Here is a 24,794-nt window from a genome sequence, read left to right as displayed (position 1 = left end):
TAGAACTTTACGACTATTTTTTATTCGTCGCTAACTTACGGAAAACATAGTTAATTACCGAAATTATAGGCAATTTAATTTTACCGATATTGGTCGGTAACTCTGTCTGTTGAAATCGAAATACAGCTCGAAATATATAAGATAGACCTTTATAATTTGGTACAGAAATTTCTATTACTCTCAGGATGTGTCGAATTATAGGCTATATCGATATACGTCAGTCGTCATCACCACGAGGCTCGCGATCATAGACTACTGAATCGTATAGACATAGAATTGCTCTCAGCATTTATCTTCGAATTTTCGAAAATTTCTAGATGGCGTTAGTAGTTTTACTAATTACTATAGATTTTGAACTATTTATCTGATAAAAGACAATATGAGGATAATCTTTGGCCAGATCTACATCCTCATATAAACAAATTCAACAAAATATTGAGGTTTACCCCCAAAACATTGTGCAATTGAGTGAAAAGATTAAGCAGTTCCCGTAAGGGCGACACCTACAAAAAAGAAGCACACTACAATCTCTTTGTCTATACGATTCATTAGTCTATGCTCGCGAGCCCTTACTTACACACAATATAGTTTGTGGTGAGTTTCAACGTAAATCTCACCACCGATCATCCGCTTTGTTTTCTAACAAGAAAACAATGAATTAACACATACGATGTTAATCGAGAGAGGGAGATATCCCTGTAAGCAAAAACTATTGTGTAAGTGACTTAGGCGTGCCACCTAGGCAATTAAAACAGTCGCGGCAGTCACCCTGAAGTGACCTCAGTTGTGAAGAAATGAATCACGTTTGTCTCCAGCGACACTTCTTGAAGATAATTTCCGCCATAGTTCATGGAAATAAAAAAATATTTTTTATATCTTCAGCATTTATGCTAACGAGGGTATATGCACTTTCATGCTGGCAAAATGTGCCTCATCGAAATAATGGTTTTAGACCCCAAGTATGTTTGGACGAAATGTGTTTCAGACAATTTGGAGTCGATTGAGCAATGTCCGTCCGTCTGTCTGGCTGGCTGGCGCGCACGATAACTCCCGAACGGATCAACCGAATCGGTCCAAAATTTGACTTTCGTAATATTTTGTCCAAACTTAGTTTAAGTTCGAAGATGGGTTATATCGGTCCACTCCTTCCGGTACCTCCCCCACAAAAGTTCGAAAATGTTCGCAAAATTTGTACGTACGATAATTCTTGAAGGGAGCAACCGATTTGGTCCATAATTTGCAACTCGTAAAATGTCTGCCAGACATAGATGAGGTTCCAATATTGACTCAATCGGTCCACACGTCGGGTACCTCCCACACAATCAAATCGCTTTTTGTTTTAGCAACTTGTATTCACTGCCCCCCATACGACGGTACAACTTTCATCAGGGGCAAGTCCATACTTCTTGAGAAAATAGCCTGAAAGTTGCACAAAACCCCTATGACAACGTGTGAGGTGGTTGGAGCGCAAGATAAGTCTCGAACGGATCTGCCGATTGGGTCCAAAATTTGGCCTTAGTAATTTTGTCCAATCATAGTTTAAGGTCGAAGATAAGACATGTCGGTCTACTCCTTCAGGTACCTCCCCCACAAAAGTTCAAAAATGTTCGAAAAAATTGTTCGTACGTAACTCTTGAAGGGAGTGGCCGAACTGGTCCATATTTCACACATCCTATTATATATACCAGATATAGATCAGGTTAAAATATGGACTACATTTGTCCACTCATCCGGTACCTCCCACACAAAATGTCGGATAAGTTAAGATAAGACTTGCTATCGAAGCACTTTGAGCAAAATTACTTCTTGAGCAAACAGCCCGAAGGGTGTAAAAACCCCCTATGGCACCAATCCATTCCTTTAAGTATCTCCTCCGCAAAACTTTTGATCTGTAATCCTAATCAACACTTTTGTCGGTTCATACGCCCAAAATTTTAAAAACCACCTAAATACATACGTTTTTTGGGGAAAACATTGTTTCAATATTCAGAGGTTAAGGGTATATCTCTGTCGGCAAAGCCGACTGATACTTTTTTACTTGTTTATTTTTTTTATATTTAGTTTTTATATTTATACCCTACAGCATAACATGTATGTAACACATCGAATATTCATAGGAGACCCTATAAAGTATATATATTCTAGATCAGTGTAAAATTCTAAGTCGATATAACCATGTCCGTATGTGTGTCCGTCCTTCCGTCTGTTGAAATCAAGATACAGCACGCAATTTTTAAGATAGAGCTTTGTAATTTGGTATAGAAGTTTCTAATACTCCTAGGATGTTTGGTATTGCAAATGGGCCACATCGGTCTAAGTTTTGATATAGCTCCCATAGGATGGTACCACCCTATTTTCGGTATTTCGAAGGTTTTAGCTTCATTAACACACCGAAATGGCTGAAATTTGGTATTTAGTCTTTGTTGGGGGTATAAAAATTTCCCCCAGAATTGTCGGTGTAGGTCCAAGCCTTCATATAGCCTCCATAAAACGGTACCTCCAGATTTTCGGTATTTTGAAGGATGTGGCCTCAATATTCCTCCGAAATGGCTGACATTTGGTATTTAGTCTTCGTTGGTGGTATAAAACTTTCCCACAACAATTTGTTGGTGCAGGTTCTCGCCTTAATATAGCCCTATATACCATAGAAAGGTACGTCTCAATTTTCGGTATTTTGGTATTTAGACTTCGTAAGTCGTATATAATATTCCCCTATAAATTTGTCGGTACAGGTTCACACCTTTATATAGCCGTGTTTTGGAGGTTGTGGCCTCAATATTCCTCCGAAATGTCTGAAATTTGGTATTTGGTCTTCATTTGGGGTATAAAACTGTCCATATGAAATTTGTCGGTATACATAGGTCCACCCCTTTATATAGCTCCCATAGAACGGTACCTCCCGATTTTCGGTATTTTGAAGGTTGTGGTCTCAATATTCCACCGAAATGGTAGAAATTTACTATTTAGTCTGCGCTGGGGGTATAAAACTTTCCCCCAGAAATTTGTCGGTACAGGTCCATGCCTTAATAAAGCTCCCATAGAACGGGTACACCCGATTTTCGGTATTTTGAAGGTTTTAGCTTCATTATCACACCGAAATGGCTGAAATTTGGTATTTAGCCTTCGTTGGGGGTATAAAACCTTCCCCCAGAATTTTGTCGTTGTAGGTCCAAGCCTTTATATAGCCCCCATAGAACGCTACCTCCCGATTTTCGGTATTTTGAAGGTTGTGGTCTCAATATTCCACCGAAATGGCTGAAATTTACTATTTAGTCTTGGCTGGGTGTATAAAACTTTCCCCCAGAAATTTGTCGGTACAGGTCCATGCCGTAATATAGCCCCCGTATAACGGGTACCCCCGATTTTCGGTATTTTGAAGGTTTTAGCTTCATTATCACACCGAAATGGCTGAAATTTGGTATTTAGTCTTCGTTGGGGGTATAAAACCTTTCCCCAGAATTTTGTCGTTGTAGGTCCAAGCCTTCATATAGCCCCCATAGAACGGTACCTCCCGATTTTCGGTACTTTGAAGGTTGTGGTCTCAATATTCCAACGAAATGGCTGAAATTTACTATTTAGTCTTGGCTGGGTGTATAAAACTTTCCTCCAGAAATTTTTCGGTACAGGTCCACATCTTAATATAGCCCCCATAGAACGCTACCTCCCGATTTTCTGTATTTTGGAGGTTGTGGCCTCAATATTCCACCGAAATGGCTGAAATTTGGTATTTGGTCTTCATTTGGGGTACAAAACTGTCCTTATGAAATTTGTCGGTATACATACATAGGTCCACCCCTTTATATAGCCCCCATAAAACGGTACCTCCCGATTTTCGGTATTTTGAAGGTTGTGGTCTCAATATTCCACCGAAATGGTTGAAATTTACTATTTAGTCTGCGCTGGGGGTATAAAACTTTCCCCCAGAAATTTGTCGGTACAGGTCCACACCTTAATATAGCCCCCATAGAACGGTACCTCCCGATTTTCGGTATTTTGAAGGTTGCGGCCTCAATATTCCACCGAAATGGCTGAAATTTGGTATTTGGTCTTCATTTGGGATATAAAACTGTCCATATGAAAATTGTCGGTATACATAGGTCCACCCCTTTATATAGCCCCCATAGAACGGTACCTCCCGATTTTCGGTGTTTTGAAGGTTATGGTCTCAATATTCCACCGAAGTGGCTGAAATTTGGTATTTAATCTTCGTTGGGGGTATTTAACTGTCCCTTTTAATTTTGTCGGTCCACGTCTTCATGTAGTCCCATAGAACGGTTCCTCCCGATTTTCGTAATTCTGAAGATTCTGACGTCAATATCTCACCGAAATGACTGAAATTTGTTATTTAGCCTTCCAATGGGTTGTACAATATACCAAAAAAGAATTATTAGTATAGGTCCACGTCTTACTATATTCCCATAGAAGCATACCTCTTAATTTTTTGTACTTTTTACGATTTAGCCACATTATCCTACAGAAATATTGGCATTTGTCTTCTTCATAAACGAAAGGAAACTAGCTGTTCCATTTTACTTCAATACAACTCGTGGTGGAGGGTATAACAACGTCTTTCTTACTTGTTTTATTTAATTTTTGTTTACAGTACGCTCTTTTAGAGAATTTATTCTTTGGAATTTCCGCCTATATTAATTTTGTCATTTTAAAAATGTGATGTTGTTTTGTTGCCTGACTTAAGAAGCGAACCCGACCTTCATAGTGCAAAGTTAGTATTCTCACCACTGCACCACCTTCTCATACAATCATCAGATAGAAAAATGTTCCATATATTTTCAAATATGTTGAATTGTTAAATAAATGTAAACAATCGCATTGGAAATCACTCCGAAGTGTCGGCATACGCGATAGAAGGTAATCATAACAAGTAAGAAAAGTCTATGGTCGGACGGAGCCGACCATGGGATACCCTATACCACTATCCTTGGACAATCGCTCTCCACGGAACTTCTTTTCAATGATTGTGAAAATTTAATTATCAAATGATGTAATGTATAATACTTATGACCAAAACCAAAAAGTTATCTAGCATGGCAAAGACATTTTTGTAGCAGGAAAGGAAAATTTAGTTCACACAAAATAAAATGTAATGAAACCCACTTATGTAGTAATAGTACTTCCGTTGTTTAACCGCTATGTTATTGAAATTTTTACCAATTTCACATAAAAGTTTCAGTCCATTTAACCCCCTAAGTATTATCTGATCTTCACGTTGGTTTGAACGCTTCTTCTTCATCATAAACTCAAACTTTGTTTAAAAGTTGGCGGGTTATTATTTTGACCTACAGAGCCGCTACAAAATTGGTTAAAATTTTGTTTTTGGTCCATTTATCCCCTGAACATTTCACGATCATCACCAAAAACTAATCATTTATATTCTGGCCCGAACCCAACCTCCTTAAAAAATTCCGTTACAATCGGCTCATAATTGCGGCCTTAAGTAAACAATTTTTAATGGACGGACACACATCGCTAAATCGCTTTATCTCGTCGAGATATGAATTTTGGCATACCAAATAAGGGGTCTAGGAAGAATATTATGTGGTGTTACATAAACATATGGAGAGACAATATGTAGCATGGGATAAAAATCTGGTTCTCTACACAGAACCCATTATATATTAGGCAGTAGGCCCGTTATCTAGCAAACACTTTATTGCAATTTACATCAGAGGAAAGGTCAGTAGTTTTTTTTTCCATATGTAGGCTACTTTGCGAAATATCGACCAAAAATAAAATTGTTTATATTTTTCATACAAAAGTAATGGTCCATTTCACCCGCTAAAGAATATCAGATCATCATTCAAAATTGTAGGCATCTTTTTCGACCTATACTCTTACCCGGTGCAAAATTTCGTGACTATTGATGTATAATTGCGACTTCTAGAGAGTTGTAACTCTGTTATCTGATCATGCACACCAACATAATTGGCATCAATTGAAAGGTCAAGCGTTCCACTTTCAAGTATATCTCACATGTCCGAAATGTCACTTCCAGGAATTAAAATATAAGCTGTATATTAAAAATTTTCACAATTTTCACATAAAAGTTTTGGTCCATTTAACCCTCTAAATATTATCCGATCGCCATCTCAAATTGCAAGCTTCTCCTTTGTGATATACTCTTAACTTATTTAAAATTGCGCGTTGATCGTACTATTATTGATACCTACAGAGCCGCTAGAAAATTAGATAAATATTATGTTTTTGGTCCATTTCACCCGCTAAATATTTCACGATCATCACCAATAAGAATAGGGATCTATTCTGAAATGAACCCGACCTCCATACAATATTTCGTGACGATCGGTCCATAATTGCGGCCTGGAGCGTGTTTACAATTTCTAATGGAGATATGAAGATTGGTATACCACATTGGGGGTCTCCGACGAATATTTCGCGGTGTTACATGCATTTTTACCAAAACAAACTTATAATACCCTTTTCCACATTGTGGTATAGGGTATAATAAAGCTATAGAAATCGTTTGTGTAATTCACCAACGATCTTCCTTGGCGTCCCAGCAAACCAATCGTACCGACATCTTAACGAAATCGGAACAAAATTCGGATGATACGTCCGATTTCTGATCAGAAATCGTAACGATATCTTAACGAAAGTTATATGAAGTGGTTGACATAATTTCGGAACGAAATGTCGGAGCGATATCGTATCGATTTCGATCCGATTTCGTAACGAAATCTGAAGAAAATCCTTGGGAAATTCGGAAAGGAAATTTCTTTCCGACATTCGTTCCGAAATCGGAACGAAATCGGTACAAAATCTGAACTATTTCCGCTCCGAAAAATCGTTTAGAAATCGGAACGAAATCTGAACGACGTTGCTTCCGAAATTGTTCAGACTTGTCGGACATCCGACATTTGGTTTGCTGGGGTGTCTCCGGAGTGACGTCTTAAGCGAGGGATAATCTCGTGTGTGTGCCCAACACAAACGGAGCGGTTGCATTGTCGTCACACACACACACCCACGAGATTTTCCCTCCCTCTCTCGATGATCATTGTGTGCGTTAATGCATTGTTAAAACAAACCCTGCCAGCAATTGAAAGTGAGTTTTATCTAATTTTATAAATGAGGATCTTTTTGGTGTCTAATTTTCTGTAAAAATGCGACATTTGTCTAATATACAATAACAATTGCATTGTTATCCCATTTGTATCGTATCCAGTCACCATTTAGAAAAGAATACGATAGACAAATAACAACAATAACATATGTATCTAAAAATAAATGTAAGCTATCTCATTTATATCCCAATGAAGGATGGAAATTAGATAGACATATCTATTTTCCATCATTTATTTGGATACAAATTAGACAGCTTACATTTATTTTTAGAATTGTTGTAAGTTGAACAAATAAGACTTTTGTACACAGATGGTTATATATGCAGGTGGTGCAATGGTAAGCATGGTCGCTTTGCAATGTGAATGTCCGGGGTTCGATTACCAGGTCAGGCGACATCACATTTTTCAAATGACAAAATTAATATAAGCGACAATTCCTGAAACAATTATAAAAATATAATGAATTAAATTAAATAATAAAAAACCAAAAAGTTAAAAATAACCCAAACAAAGACTTAACGACACAACAACAACAATAAAACAAAACAAAAAATAAAAAGGAATTAAATTAAGTTAAAAAGAAAATCAAAATAAAATTTTGTTCTTTTTTATTTTTTATTATTTTTATCAAGTTTTTAGCTATATTAATGTTTTATAGTAAAAAAAAAGATTTGTCATTAAAAAAAATGTCGACTGGCCTGGGAATCGAACCCGGGCATTCATATTGCAAAGCGAGCATGCTTACCACTGCTCCACCGATATTATCGTTTTAATAACTTTCTGAAGTGTCCACTTAGACACTCAAAAAAGTATCTAATGAGTGGAACAGTTCTTCCCGAGAGCTTTATCTTTTTGGATAAGAATGCGACTATCGCATTCGTTTGTGCAATCTAATTGAAGTGACTCATTGGACAATAAACAGATAGCAAATGTTGGCAGGGAAGAAGATTATCTGTGGTAATGTAACGTTGAAACTCCCCAGCAAACCAAATGTCGGATGTCCGACACGTCTGAACAATTTCGGAAGCAAAATTATTCAGATTTAGTTCCGATTTCTAAACGATTTTTCGGAGGGGGAATAGTTCAGATTTTTTACCGATTTCGGAGCGAATGTCGGAATTAAATTTCCCTTCCGAATTTCCCAAGGATTTCCTTCAGATTTCTTTCGGAAATCGATCCGATTTCGCTCCAAAATTTAATTCCGAAATTATGTCAACCACTTCATACAACTTTCGTTAAAATATCGTTACGATTTCGGATCCGACATCGGACCTAGCGTTCGAATTTTGTTCCTATTTATTAGGATGTCGGTACGATTGGTTTGCTGGGTCACCACAATTGAGATTGTGTGTGTTTACACAACAAGGTCACTGTGCCCCCGTGGTGACGAGCTATGTTTTGGTCCCATTATCAGACCACAATGACTAAAAATACCGCCCGCCCCAAAAAATATTTGCCGTCAACGGTCCAGTTTGTGATACAGCCTCCATAGAAGGGTACCGCCTCGGTATTTGCAAGGTTTTAGCCTCATTACCACACTGTTGGAAACATTAAACTCTTCCAAATAAATTTGTTGCTTTTAGATCGCGTTTTGATATTGCCACCATCCCTCGCTGCCGCTCGGTTTTCAATACTTTTATGGTTTTAGTCTCATTATCAGACGGGAATAGCTGAATATTGGTACTTAGTCCTCTTTGAGGCAACAACACTTTTCCGCTGAAATTTGTCTGCAAAGGCCAACGTTTTGACATAGTCCCCACAGAACGGTATAGCGTGATTTTCAGTATTTTGAAGTTTTTAGCTTCACTATCACACCGAAATGGCTGAAATTACGTTTTCGATGGGATTGTTGTTGTAGGATCAATTTTTTATAGCCCTCATAGCACAGTATCTGCTGTTTTTCGATATTTCAAAGCTATAGCCTCTCTGTCTCACCGAAATGGCTAAAATATTGTATTTAGTTTTCGTTATGAGCACAAAACTTTCCCCAATAAATTTGACGCTTTAGGTCAACATTTTGATAAAGCCCCAAAGCACAGTACTTTCCGATTTTCGATATTTTCAAAATTTTAACCACATTATCACAGAGAATTGTCAGTATAGGTCCACGATTTAATATTGCCCCCATTTAACGGTACTGCCGATTTTTTGTGGTTGTGTGTTCTTTGTCACATTTTTGGACCGAAGTGTGGATATAAAAGTTTTATTCCGAATATTGTTAATACAAGACAATGTTTTGTTAGGAAAATCGTGACAAAGGACCTTAATACTTTCGGAAACTAAAGCAAATGATTAAAACGATCAAACATTCAAAAAAAAAAAAAAAATATATATATATATATATATATATATATATATATATATATATATATATATATATATATATATATATATATATCAGTCAATGTTTTTAACATTCAAAATAATGCCATAATTGTTCTTTGCAATTTACCAGTGGTGGTAACTCCTTAAATGCTAAACATAATTTCAATCGAAACGATATCATGTGATAATTTTACGTTTTCTTTATGAGGAAAACCAATTCTGAAACAATTTACGGACAGGGAATAATCGACAATAAGATGATTTCCATTTGTCTATTGATTTAAGGGGAAATATACATAGGAACGTATATACATACCTACATAACTCTATAACAAATATAAATGTTTGTAAACTTTGAACTACTACTGCCAATTAAAATAGAATTGGTTTGCGGTTAAATGAGATGCAATTTGAAGAAGATGGTAAAATTGTTAGAGTGTAGCATTTTCATTCTGTTTGTAACGAACCGGCGTAAGAGTAAAATATTTCAGATTATTACTTTGAAATAAGATAAACAAAATTTCTAAGAAATAACTCAACAATGCAATAAGATCAAAGGTGTTTTAATCCTTGTATAACTTTAGCGTTCTTGAAAAATTTGTAAAAGATCAAAAGTAAAAGCATGAAATGGCATCTCCTTGCCATCTGTCATAAATCATTCTGCTGGAAAAGGTCATACGAGGTGCATAGATATTTTAAAGTGCAGCACAATTTCACAAATTAAAACCAGAAATTAGAAAAGCGCTTTCAAATATATTGCACATTCTAAAAATAAATCCCGAACGACATGGTATACGATTTTAAATATGAGTGGGGAAGTGTTGTCGGCTAATAGTAGTGTTTCAAATTCCGATGGTTCAACTAACTGTAAGCCGCTAGTTATTTGAAAAAAGAAGAAAAAAACAAACACCTCTTAAGTTAACGGCCCACAATGGTTTTAAGTATCGATTTTCCTGGCCAAATTCCAATTTTTTGTAGTAACTGATATCTAATTTCTATATGGGATTCCACAGTAATTTTCAAAATTTTCATTTTAATTTTTTATGGTTCGTTCTTGGCGTGTTTGCTTTTTTCTTAGATTGAAACATATGAAAAACACAAAAACACTCATATTTCGATGCAAAATATGAAAAAAACTCACAATTTTATCTTGCTCTACAACTACTAGACCGAATTTGATCCCTTTTGATGCAAAATTATGAAAAATTCTCTATCCGTTCAAAAGTTATAGAGTTTTGACCAGAAAAACCGATTCTGAACCACTGTGCGGCCGCGCACTTTTTTATGTCGGGACGTTATTTGCCGACTTTTGCGCCCTGGCGGACTTACTTGGTAAGTTACAAAGCTGAAATTGGGTCGGAGGATATCTTTGTTTCCACGGCGGCAAGTACAGCCTTTATGAATGAAGATGATCGGTTTTAGATAGGCAAAAAATTCAGGGAAGTCTGCAACACCTATCAACACCTTGACACACAGAAGGCCACTTGATGCCTCTAGAGTCTAGACGGGAAAACAAGAAACCAGATCGATCATGTTGTGATAGACATGAGACATCCCTACAGGCAATTTGAAGTTAGTTTTATCTTATTTTATATATCTTATTTTATATATTTTATAAATGAGGTGTCTAATTTTCTGTAAAAATGCGACATTTGTCTAATATACAATAACAATTACATTGTTATCCCATTTGCATCGTATTCAGTCACCATTTAGAATAAAATACGATAGGCAAATAACACTAACAATTCTGTATCATTATGATGTCTATCTAATTTACATCGTTCATTTGGATACAAATGAGATAGCTTACATTTATTTTTAGAATTGTAGTAATTCCCTGCCAACATTTGCTATCTGTTTCTTGTCCAATGAGTCACTTGAATAAGATTGCTCAAACGAATGCGATAGTCTCATTCTTATCCAAAAAGATCATGCTCTCGGGAAGAACTGTTCCACTCATTAGATACATTTTTGAGTGTCTAATTGGACACTTCAGAAAGTTATTAATACGATAATATCGGTGAAGCAATGGTAAGCATGCTCGCTTTGCAATCTGAATGCCCGGGTTCGATTCCCAGGCCAGTCGAAATTTTTTTAATGACAAATCTTTTTTTAAGCTTTAAAACATTAATATGAGCTAAAAACTTGATAAAAATAATAATAAATAAAAAAGAACAAAAATTTATTTTGGTTTTCTTTTTTACTTAATTTAATTCCTTTTTATTTTATGTTTTGTTTTATTGTTGTTGTTGTTGTGTCGTTAATCCTTTGTTTGGATTATTTTTGGCTTTTTGGTTTTTTATTATTTAATTTAGTTCATTATATTTTTAGAATTGTTTCAGGAATTGTCGCTTATATTAATTTTGTCATTTGAAAAATGTGATGTCGCCTGACCTGGTAATCGAACCCCGAACATTCAGATTGCAAAGCGAGCATGCTTACCATTGCACCACCGTCGTATATCTGTGTACAAACGTCTTATTTGTTCAACTTACAACAACTCTAGAAATAAATGTAAGCTGTCTAATTTGTATCCAAATAAAGGATGGAAAATAGATATGTCTATCTAATTTCCATCCTTCATTGGGATATAAATGAGATGGCTTACATTTATTTTTAGATACATATGTTATTGTTGTTATTTGTCTATCGTATTCTTTTCTAAATGGTGACTGGATACGATGCCAATGGGATAACAATGTAATTGTTATTGTATATTAGACAAATGTCTCATTTTTACAGAAAATTAGACACCAAAAAGCTCCTCATTTATAAAATTAGATAAAACTCACTTCAGATTGCTTGTAGGGTTTGAACAAATAAGACATTTGTATACAGATAGTTATATGCGATGGTGGTGCAATGGTAGGCATGCTCGCTTTGCAATCTGAATGTCCGGGGTTCGATTACCAGGTCAGGCGACATCACATTTTTCAAATGACAAAATTAATATAAGCGATTCCTGAAAAATTCTAAAAACTTGCTCGCATAAAATAATGAGTTAAGTAATAAACAAGTAAAAAAGTGTCAGTCGGCTTTGCCGACAGATATATGGCGAATAACAAAATTCCTTTTACAATTCCATTTGAAAAAAATTAAAAAAATTTTTTGCAACCACATCTACGATTTTTGGTATAGAGGTAAAGGAAAAAAATCCGGTTTGAAATCTGCTCGCGTTCACGAAATTGGCCAATGCGCGCAAAAGTTATAGCGGTTTTTATTCTCATATAAAGAAAAAAAAATTAAAAATATCTTTTTTGTTGTTATGAGAAAATGTATGCATAAATCGTTAACAGCATTCCATATCTATTCGTAGATGTTTAAATAGTTATTAAATTTATTATTATTTTCGCGGAAAATCAACAAATAATAAAAACATTTTGAAGTAAATCCAAATTATCCTTTCCCAGAATCCGTACAAACCCTCAAAAATAAATTAAAAAATATATGCGGAATCTAGACAATGCGTAGAAAAATATGATACCAAATTTATAGAGATTGGGTACATAAATTGCATATTATAGCAACAACAAAAGAGAAAAACTTATTGTTGGAAAATATTGTTGCAAATATTTTTTTTGGTTTGATTCTAAAAATTAGAAAAAAATATTTGGGAGTTTTCCAACTATTTTGCTAAAATTCCATAGAATAATAAATGTATACTGTTAAAACTTCATCAAAAGATATGGTTTAACATCGCGAGAGTTTAACTGATTACTGTGATAACTTATAAGGGTAGGAAATTAAGAGTAATATTGAAATTACAATCATTCAATTAATATTAAAATTAAAAAGCCCGTTATACGCGAATTAGTTAAAGTCGGTTGATGCGCATTCGTTTTTGGATTCAGCGAATCAATCTCTTTCAATATCTATGCATATTTCGATGTTTCAGTCAGCGGCCATTGTGTGCCGCCAGTTGCATCATGCACTGCAAAAAACCTTAAAGTTGTCGCGCAATGTGCATACGATTTTGATGCGCATCCGGTTTCATGAGCGCCCATCAAAAATACGTCAATATACACCTATTTCATATAGATTCTTCAAAAACCGCGGATGTGCCTCCACATTAAATTTTTGGCGAAATACCCATATTACTCGCGTTTCTCTGTTTTTTTATGACACTTGTTTTCGCAAATATTATAATCGCGAGTAAAGGATTCCATTTATGTAAAAAATTTTAAAGAAAATCGCGGTTTAGTACGCGGATTTGTCAAAATATATTTTTGCTGATTTTCCGACTTTCAAGGTATCTATATCTGCGGTTTTAGTAGATGGATTCGATCGGGGAAGGCTTCATTAGAACCGTCGCGTAAAAAAACTAAATTCACGCGGGTTTCAAAGGAAATGGAATGACAGTTGTAAATTTTACACGCAAAAAATAGTTTTTGTAAGAAAATTCACGCATCAAATTTTGGCCTTTCGACTCAAATTACTTGGATGCTGTAAATAGCACACTCATGAGATATGCATCAAACGACGTAAAATCACGAGTTTTATAATGGTGTTAAGAGTTTGGAATACTATCTTCTTGCGCGTCCGGATTATTAAAAAAATTCAAAAAACCCCGAAATTCCGGCTTCAAAATGTCAGCATCAATTTTAGGTGGATGCAGTGGATATATCGAAAAATCATACACTACAATCTTGTTGCCCATGTAGTATTCTGTGATTCTTTCTTTGGGGATAGGTCTATAAAATGTAAGGTTAAGCCAAAAATCGTATGGGAACATAAAAAAACTTGTTGGCTTCAACCCGTTTTTACTCATTTTTCTACATTGATGCCAACACAGCTTCCACGAAAATTAATTTTAATGGTCGACATTACGGGATCCCTCCTAAAACACTTCATTTTAAAGAATTGTAGTCATACTTTATAGAATATATATACAGTTCGCGAATTCTGATAGGGTGAAACTCGGATTCATCGATTGCAAAACATTTTTGTTATTTACCGTATACCCTTAGCCAATGTGAAGTGAAACTCTCATCTACGGACAGATCGAATGTGTTTAAGGTCTCTTCAGAATTTTGTGGCCCTTTTTGGACATTTGAACTTGCCGACGAAAATGTGGATTAGGAATTAACTGCACTTAGACACCTTTGAACCTTTGTGGGGGAGGTACCCTTAGGGAAGACCGATATGGGCCATTTTAGAAGTTAAACTTAATTTTGACAAAATATTAGGAGATCCAAAGTTTGGACCAAATTGGTTGCCCCATTCAAGTGATATCGTCCTAGCATTTTAGTGACATTTTTTAAATATTGGCAAGAAAAAAAAGTACCGGAAGTTGTGGACCGGTATTGCCCCATGAAACTAAGTTTGGATAAAATATGACGAAGACCAAATGTTGGACCAAGTCGGCCATATATAGTGACATAGGGGTTTTTTACACCTTTCGGGCTGTTTTCCTAAGAAATATGGACTTGCCCCTCAATATGGACATTTACCATCATAATGGAGGTAGCAAATGCAAATCGCTTCAACAAAAATCAAAGTGATTCGAGAGCAGGTCTTAAAATGAACTTATATGTATAGTCCATATTCGACCCTGATCTATATCTGGTGGATATATTAGGATGTGCAAAGTATGGATTACATCGGTCACTTCCTTCAAGATTTATCTTGCGCTCCATCCACTACACACGGTGTTATAGGGGTTTTTTGAATCTTTCAGGCTATTTTCTCAGGAAGTATGAACTTGCCCCCGATGAAACTTGTACCGTCGTATGGGGGGCAATGAATACAAGTTGTTGCAACAAAAACCAAAGGGATTCGAGAGCAGGTACTAATCTGAACTTATCCGAAATTTTGTGTGGGAGATATCCGAAGGAGTGGACCGATAGAGTCCATTTTGGAACCTAAGTTAAGTAGAAATTTCACGATGTGCAAATTATTGATTAAATCGGTTACTCACTTCAAGAGTTGTCGTGCGCATAAATTTTCCGAACATTTTCGAACTTTACCGATATAGCCCATCTTCGAACTTAAACTGAGTTTGGACAAAATATTACGAAAGCCAAATTTTGGATCGAATCGGTTGACCGTTCGAGAGTTATCGTGCGCAGACAGACGGACGGACGGACATTGCTAAATCGACTCCAAATTGTCTGAAATACATTTCGTCCAAACATACTTGTGGTCTAAAACTATTATTTCGATGGGGCACAATTTGCCTCGTTAGCATAAATGCTGAGGGTATAAAAATAAGAAGATCGGTGTGTTTGGAAATCTATTCTTTTTTCGGTGCTATTGGGAAGGCAAAACTGTCAAGATGTTTTAAGGATATTGGTTCTCTATATCTATAGCATTATGATTTTTCAAAAAATCAAACTATTTTACAGACAAGATTATTTGGTACTGCTAAAGCGTACCAAGAGCTTTCACTCTACGTATTAAAGGTTGCCACTTCCATTTCGTTCCTACATAAAAACACAGAACAAATATGTATGCAAATGTCGGCTGCAATTAGACTATACTTTACTTGAAATCTTTACAAGAAAATACAAAGTCTTTTATTTGTCCAACTTAGCCGCATATTTAAATTGAGGAAGGTGACACCGCTTAAGTAAACCGCAATACAGTCTACTCCAGTCCAACTATATCTCAATTGAAAATGGTCCTTCGAGCCGCAAAAATAAATGATGATCAGTCCATATGATGATTCGTTCTTTTACTTTTGTAAATCAGTTTATTTGCCATTAAAAAAGTAAAGAAGCATACATAATATTTTCAACATTTATTTTTTGTGTTTTTCTTTGATTTGTTTTTATAACAAGTAACACGATATTTATTGCTTTTTTTCTCCAGCCACTTCAACTCTTACTGGATATTTTACAATGTCGAAATGGCTTGATTTCGTTTTCTTGTTCACATTGCGATACTGGTCGTTATTTTCTTATCATTCACTATAACATGAACTTTATTAATAACTGTTCTCTTGTTTAACATAAAGTGTTTCCACCTGGCTGATTCTTTCAGTTGTTTTTATGGAATAAATAAAACCAATATATTTCATATTTAACTTGGTTGGTCTTTTTCCAACTTCTTCTTTATACCCTCAGCATTAATGCCATTGGCGCTCGTTTCCTTACGGTAGCGTAAAAACAAACTACACGTATTCTCTCTTTATTTCTGATTTGCCATTGCTTAGCAATGGGGAGAGTGTCTTACTACTACTAATACACCAACTATTCTGAGCACCCCTAATTTATGCTACACTTTCATACGGGCAAAATGTGCCTCATCGAAATAATGGTTTTAGACCAGTGATGGCCAAAAACACACATTTGCAGATTATAACTTGAGCTAGTGTGAGTGGAAACGTAAACACTGCATTAACCGAACGATTGTGTTTACAGTGTACATGTGTGTCGTATACCCGCGGGCATAGGAAAATTGTTGTTGGTGGCCATCACTGTTTTAGACCCCAAGTATGTTTGAACGAAATGTGTTTCAGACAATTTGGATTTGATTTAGCAATGTCCGTACTACTGTCAGTGTGGCTGGCTCGAGCGCACGATAACTCTCGAATGGATTAACCGATTCGGTCCAAAATTTGGCTTTCGTAATATTTTGTCCAAACTTAGTTTAAGTTCGAAGATGGGTTATATCGGTCCCCTCTTTCCGGTACTTCCCCCAAAAAAGCTCGGCAATGTTCGGAAAATATGTGCGCACGATAACTATTGAAGTAAGTAACCGATTTGGTCCATAATTTGCACATCGTAAAATTTCTAGCAAACTTAGATGAGGTTACAATATGGATTCAATCCGTCCACTACTTCGGGTACCTCCCACACAAAATTTCGGAAAAGTTCGGTTTAGGACCTGCACTCGAATCGCTTTGATTTTTATTGTAGCAACTTGTATTCACTGCCCCCCATACGACAGCATAAGTTTCATCATAAGGTACAAAAAACCCTATGACACCGTGTGTAGTGGTTGGAGCGCAAGATAACTCTCGAACGGATCTGCCGATTCGGTTTAAAATACGGCCTTCATAATATTTTGTGCAAACTTAGTTTAAGTTCAAAGATAAGCCATATCGGTCCACTCCTTCAGGTACCTCCCCCACAAAAGTTCAAAAATGTTCGGAAAAATTGTGCGCACGATAACTCTTGATGGGAGCGACCAATTTCGTCCATAATTTACACATCCTTATAAATCTAGCAGATATAGATCAGGTTCGAATATGGACTATATTTGTCCACTCCTTCGGGTACCTCACACACAAAATTTTGGATAAATTACCACAAATTACCAACTATTTTGCGTGGTTCGAGGATTTTTGTAAATTTTTACCGAAGGTTGTCCTAGTGGCCCTGTTTACAGCGATATTATGTTGTTCGTAGTCTAGTGTGATAAAAAAGGCCTATCTATCGATATCCCCGCAAATTTTTGAGCTTTAATCCTTTCCATACTTTTGTCGGTTCATACGTCCAAAATTTTGAAAATAAATGTCTTTTTTTGGAAAAAAGTATTTCAATCCACACAGGCTGAGGGTATATCTCTGTCGGCAAAGCCGACTGATACTTTTTTACTTGTCTTTGTTAGAAAATCCTCACGGTGCTCTTGAACCAACTTTAAATGGAAGGAGCTTACACCTGGGAATTTTTTGCGGATTCTGATACTACAACACCGGAACGCTTTTTAAATTAATCGCGATCAAAGCCGACTGATACTTTTTTACTTGTGTTTGTGAGAAAATCCTCACGGTGCTCTTGAACCAACTTTAAATGGAAGGAGCTTACACTTGGGAATTTTTTGCGGATTCTGATACTACAACACCGGAACGCTTTTTAAATAAATCGCGATCAAAATTCACATTTTTAGAGATTTTTTAGGTTTTCACGATTTTGCATGGTAACCGCAAGTCCTATCGCAATGTGATTAGAGAAAATATTGTATTGTGAAAATTTTCTACAAGATTGTTCTTTATGATATTTTCATAGATTTTATCATTTTTGAGATATAGAAGTTCAAATTGGGACAATGCACTGACTATATCGCCTCCTTATAAAACAATGTCATGTACGGTGTGCCTTTACTAACTTTAAAGAAAAACCGCTTATACCTCGAAAGTTCTTTCGGATTCTAAGACAGCAATGTTAATAGGTGTAAAAAATTCAAAAACAAGAAAAAATCGCTGGAGGAATTTTTTCAAATGCACATTTTTATACCCTCAACATTTATGCTAACGAGGGTATATACACTTTCATACGGGCAAAATGTGTCTCATCGAAATAATGATTTTGGACCCCAATTATGTTTGGAGAAATCCGTTTCAGACTGTGGAGTTGATTTAGCCATGTCCGTCCGTCAGTATGGCCTTCGTCATACGAGTATTTTGTTCAAATTTAGTTTCATTTCGAAGATGGGCAACAGCATTCGGTACTTCACCCTCAATATTTAAAAAATCCCACTAAAATGGTATGCACGGTGCAACCAGTTTGCTCAAAACTTTGGATCTCTTAAGTACACTTTGGGGTCTGTTCGAAGATCCTTTGGAAATGTATACCGAAGCTGTTCGTTGTGGTCCTGTTTACAGTCATATTATGTTTTCCGTGGACAAGTCCATGCTTCCTGGCATACTGGTCCAAAATTATACGATGACCCACTGAAGTGACTAATGGGCGCTATATCTATCAAAAATAAGATCCACTTCCGTAATAGACTATGTCGGTCCATTCCTTTAAGTAGCTACGCAACACTATGAACTTTTATCCTAATTCACATTCCAAAAAGGGCTACAAAATTCTGAAAAGACCCTAAATACGTTTGATCTGTACATAGATGATAGTTTCAATTCAGATAGTCTGAGGGTATAGGTTTATTTTAGGTTTTCGCGATTTTGCTTGGAAACCGTCCTATCGAAATGGGGCTGAAGAAAATGTTGTAGCTGTGAAAATTCTCTAGAGAATTGACCGTTATGATTTGTCCCTAGGTTTTACCATTTGTGAGATATAGAAGTTCAAGCCCCAATTTTTAAGTTTATTTGTTAGGTTTTCACAATTTGCTTGAAAACGGTAAATGTTATCGAAATGGGTCTCGAGAAAATCTTATAGCTGTGAAAATTCTCTACAAGATTGGCTTTCGTAATTTATTCCTAGGTTGTACCGTTTTTAAGATATATAAATTTAAATAGGGAAATTGCAATCATGACATTGTTTCATAAGGAGACGACACAGTCATTGAATTGTCGCAATTCACATAGGTTTCAATCAGGAAATTTTTGGCCAAAACCCTATTTTTGAAGTTTCGAAATTTTAATTTTTTTTGCACAGAATAATAAAAAACACATCAAGTCATCTGAAAATAATTAGTTTTTGTAAAAAACGTTAGTATTCGTTGATTGGCGCAGTACCAAAGTTGACACTTTTTTATGCAAAAATAAAACAGACTTTGTGCTGTAAAATATACAATTTTTGTTGTATTGCGTCGCTGCATAAATATACAGAAGTGAGACCAAAGTTATTATGAATCGGGAAGCTGTTAATGAGTACTTTCATAATATTTACAAAAAGAACAATGACATTTGTAAAATTAGCGTAATAAAATCAATGTTTTTATATATATTAAAAATTATTTTTTACAAATATTTTTTTAAATATACTTAAACTTTTAAAAAAATGTCCACCTCCAAATCGAATTCGAAAGATAGCAGGGGGTCTGTACTAATAAATTCAGAAGTCAAACCGTGCTCAAACTTGCCACAGTTAAAATAAAGTGGATTTTTCTGTTTTAAGATGGGAAAATTTTTTGTAAATACCTGTTGTGACTGTAGGTAGTATCCAATTGAAACAGAACGGTAATACCCACATCTATCAACCAATTTTACTTAAAATTCGTACACGCAGAGAAAAAATATGTTTGATCCAACAATATTCCAAGAGCAAAATATGTATTGTTAACATATTGTTGGATTCCTTATGTAGTATTGTGAATCCAACAATCGTTTTTGTTAAATCCAAAAATAGTTTGTGTCAACTGAACAATATTTCTCTCTTTTCTTCGAAAATTTTTTTCTCTTCTCTCGCTATTCGATGCCGTGTTGAAAAAACAATTTTGGTGAGTTGAGGTGTTTGTATGACATGCTGCCCTTACCTTTGTTTTTGTGTGTATGTATACCAACAATGAGACACTTGTTATACCCTACACCACTATGTGGGGAGGGTATTATAAGTTGGTTTTGGCCAAAAAGTTTGTAACGCATCGAAATAATGGTCGTAGACCCATACTTATATATACCAAAATGAATTATTCGACGAGCTGAGTCGATCTGGCTATGTGTGTCCGTCCGTCAGTCCGTCCGTCTGTCCGCCTGTCCATCTTAACCTTGTAATCACGCTACAGGTCGCAATTTTGATCGGATCGTCACGAAATTTTGGGTGTTGATGGGGGTCCCGGAGGGGAAGAAGCCTATTGATTTTGGTGATGGTCGGATAATATTTAGGGGTCGAAATGGGCAAAAAACTTATGTGGATAAAAAGACAACGTTTTTTTGCAAAGCGAATATCTCAGCTTCTATACGGGGTATACCAAAAGCAAAACCTGACAATAAAATTAGAAAATATCACCTTTCTAGTGATGTAAAGAAGGTCCTCGTAGGTGATCAAACAACGAAGATATTACAATAGTCGCAAATAAAACCCAAATTTTCATTTTTGCGATTTTAATTATAATGACTAATATCACAGATTTGGTTGGGGACTTTCCAAAAGCAAAGCCTGGCTATGAAAGTAGAAGATCCCATCTTTACAATGATGTAAACTAGGTCGGGGCATGTGACCAAATAACGGAGATATTGCAATAGTCGGTAATACATCCCATTTTTCCACTTTTTTGGAAATTACGCTACAGGTCGCAATTTTGATCGGATCGTCACGAAATTTTGAGGGTTAATGGGGGTCAAACAGATGAAGAAGCCTATTGATTTTGGTGATGGTCGGATAATATTTAGGGGTCGTAATGGGCAAAAAACTTATTTAGAGAAAAAGACAACGTTTTTTTCCTAAGCGAATATCTCAGCTTCAGTATGGGGTATACCAAAAGCAGAACATGTCCATGAAAGTAGAAAATATCGCCTTTCTAATGATGTAAAGTAGGTTCTCGTAGGTGGTCAAACAACGTAGATATCGCAAAAGCCGCTAATAGAACACAACTTTTAATTTTTGCGATTTTAATAATAATGACGAATATCACAGCTGTGGTTCTGGACCTTCCAAAAGCAAAGTCTGGCAATGAAAGTAAAAAATCCCATCATTACAATGATGTAAAGCAGGTTGGCGTAGGTGTCCAAATAACGGAGATATCGCAATAGTCGGTAATACATCCCATTTTTCCACTTTTTTGGAAATCACGCTACAGGTCGCAATTTTAATTGGATCGTCACGAAATTTTGGGTGTTATTGGAGGTCCCACAGAGGAAAAAACCTTTTGATTTTTGATAATGGTCGGATATTATTCAGGGGTCGGAATGTGAAAAAAAATATTTGGAAAAAAGACCAACGTTTTATTTCAAAGTTAATATCTCCCTTCTGTAGGAGGTATATCGAAAGCAAAACCTGGCAAGGAAAGTAGAAAGTATCACCTTTACAACGATGTGAAGTAGGTTGTCATAGGTGGTCAAACAACAGAGATATCGCAATAGTCGGTAATGCATCCCTTTTTCCATTTTTGTGCAATCTCACTACGAAATGTTGATCGGATCCTCACGAAATATTGGGGGTTGATGGGGGTCTAACAGAGAAAGAAGCCTATTGATGGTTGGCATACATCCCACGTTTCCCTTTTTTATTTGGGTTGTACTGTCGATGCACTTAAATGCGTTTCAAAAAAATTGACCTGTGTTAATGAAGACATTCAGAGCAAAGGCGCTAAGCTATCCCAATTTTAATATTTTGAATTTTATTAGTCAAAAGCTTATGAACAGGGGTAGTGGTGTAGGGTATCACATAGTCGGCCCCGACCCGACTATAGCCTTGGCTCACTTGTTTTTATTTGTTTCTGTTTTGTTTCATTTTTCTTCTTTATTTCATTCTTCTTTCCTTTTCATGTTTGTTATGGTGTTTAATTATTCCTTATGTTGTGGTGGCTGCTTGTGGCTTTTTGTTTGTCTTTGTTGTCAGCTAAAGTAGCAAACCATGTATTGCGTTCATCAATGCGATGATATTTATATCAAAGTTGTGTGGAAAGTGTATATGAGAAGTATATACACTCAAATCAAAAAATTTAGTATCTGGTTTTCAGGGCTGACAATATGTTTTGTAAAATATTTAGATTATGATTGTTCCTACAATCGATATTGTTAACGATTTTTACAATATTGCGGAAATTCGAAAGTTGTTTTTGTTTTCTATGTTCGGAACAAAAGATGGTATTTTTGGATTTGGATTGCAATGTTTGTACAAAACAAACACATTTTTGGAACCAAAATAGATATTTTTGTTCCAACAAAACCGAAAAATATTTTTTCTCTGCGTGTATTTAAGGGTTTCAGAGTGTAGAAAACAAATATGTATAATTTTTTTTTTGAAAATAGATCCATTTTTTGTCTAGCCCCCACATAAAAGTACCGTCCGATTTTAGATATTTTGTGGATTTTAGCGACACTTTATGACCGATTCTGCTGAAATTTGCTATTTTGACCTCTTGGAAGATATGAATCCTTCGTACCAAAAATTATTAACATAGGACAATGTTTTGGTTTAGACCCCACACAACGGGACCACCCTGTTCAACAAATTTTGGCAGTTTTTGGTCATTTTGGCCGATAAAACGTAAGAATTGTTGTTTGTACACATTTATTATAAATAATAATTAATTTTAATACAAAATAGACGTTGAAATAGTTTTGGCCAGAAAATTTGGATTTGAGACCATTGTGCAATTTGAACTTCTATATCCCAAAAATGGTAAAACCTACGAAAATATCATACAGTACAATCTTATAGAGAATTTTGACTGCTACAGCATATTCTTTAGTTCCATTTTGATAGGGATTTCTGTTTACCAACAAAATCGTGAAAACGTAAAAAACTCTAGAAATGTGAACTTTGACCACGATTTGTTTAAAAAGCGCTCCTGCGATTTTTTTGATTTTTCTCATCTATGAACATTGTAGTTTGAGAATCCGCAAAAACTTCCCAGGTGTAAGCTCCTTTCATTTAAAGTTGGTTCAAGAGCACCGTGTCCTACGATAAAATTATATTGTTGTTCAAATACATTTTTCAGATTAAGGTTTCTGTTTACTTTCAATTAGTTTTCAATACCGTTATTTGAATTATTTCTTAAATTATACAAAAAAATGGACATCACAACACAGACATCTGAATAATTTTAAGCAATAATTACTAAAATATAAAAAAAATATTGCAGCAAAAAAGCCTTAATCTATATCACAGATTCGTAGTTGTTTAAATAATCGCAACTGAATATTGAAGTTTGGTATTGTATTTATCTTCTTTAGTGTGTATTCTCTTATGTTTGCTAGTTGACTTAACGAAAAAGAAACAGTGAATATCCTTTCAAAATTGAAGTGGCTAAGTTATCTGTGGAGGGTAACATTCCAAACTATTAAATTTCCCCGAACTTTTCTTTAGTCTCAATTTTTCTTTCGGCTCAACTTGGTTGTTTCCTTTCCTTTTGTTCATATAAAATTATTTCGAACCATTTTAAAAGTTCAGTTTTCCTTTTTGCTTATTTTCCTTTATTCATCTCTTACAGAGCACGTCCAACAAAATTTGCATCGAAATTTATTATTGCTACAATTTGGTTGGCATCGTTGACCTTTGCAACTCCATGCGCCATTGCATTTCGTGTGGAATTATTGCATGAACGCCGTAAAGGTACATAACCATGTAAAAAATATACTGAGTCAGACAAATACATACTTATTTGCATAAATAGTGATAATATTATTAAACTGTTTTCGTGATTTCCCCTTTTCAGATACACTTAATAATACAATTTACAATGTGACCACGCCGTTTTGCAATAATGTAAATCTATCCGAGAATCAGCTGCAGACATATCGTTACACGCTGGTATTTGTTCAGTATTTGGTACCATTTTGCGTCATCAGTTTCGTTTACATACAAATGGCCATACGTCTATGGGGTACCCGAGCTCCGGGGAATGCGCAGGACTCGAGGGATATAACATTGTTGAAGAATAAGAAGAAGGTAAAGCAATAGAGCCAGACTGGTGATTATTGTATTTACTATCATCATGATATGTATGTCTGTCGCTTTGCTATTTTGCTTTCACTTTCAAACATATTTGATGATATCGGGAGACGTGTGAGACAATCAACTGCTTACAGGATAATCGCCATGCTAGTTTTATTTTCATTTGATTGCTGTTTTC

General features: G+C 35.6%; 1 protein-coding gene across 6 annotated transcripts in view; it reads left to right on the top strand.

Moving 5' to 3' along the window:
- Lkr (Leucokinin receptor) overlaps positions 1-24,794 on the top strand; it is a 229,211-nt gene that overhangs the window by 189,693 nt on the left and 14,724 nt on the right. For all 6 annotated transcript variants that reach the window (XM_073987768.1, XM_073987762.1, XM_073987767.1 and 3 more), the window contains 2 exons: positions 24,153-24,274; positions 24,378-24,610. In XM_073987768.1, the coding sequence (XP_073843869.1) occupies positions 24,153-24,274; positions 24,378-24,610 (355 nt within the window). The remainder of the gene's footprint in view (positions 1-24,152; positions 24,275-24,377; positions 24,611-24,794) is intronic.

This window comes from Musca autumnalis, unplaced genomic scaffold (genome assembly GCF_047663935.1).
Source record: "Musca autumnalis isolate F117 unplaced genomic scaffold, ASM4766393v1 scaffold_4, whole genome shotgun sequence".
In the NCBI taxonomy this organism is placed as follows: Eukaryota; Metazoa; Arthropoda; class Insecta; order Diptera; family Muscidae; genus Musca; species Musca autumnalis.
Note: the sequence above shows the minus strand (reverse complement) of the source record. Positions and strands in the feature narration are given on the sequence as shown.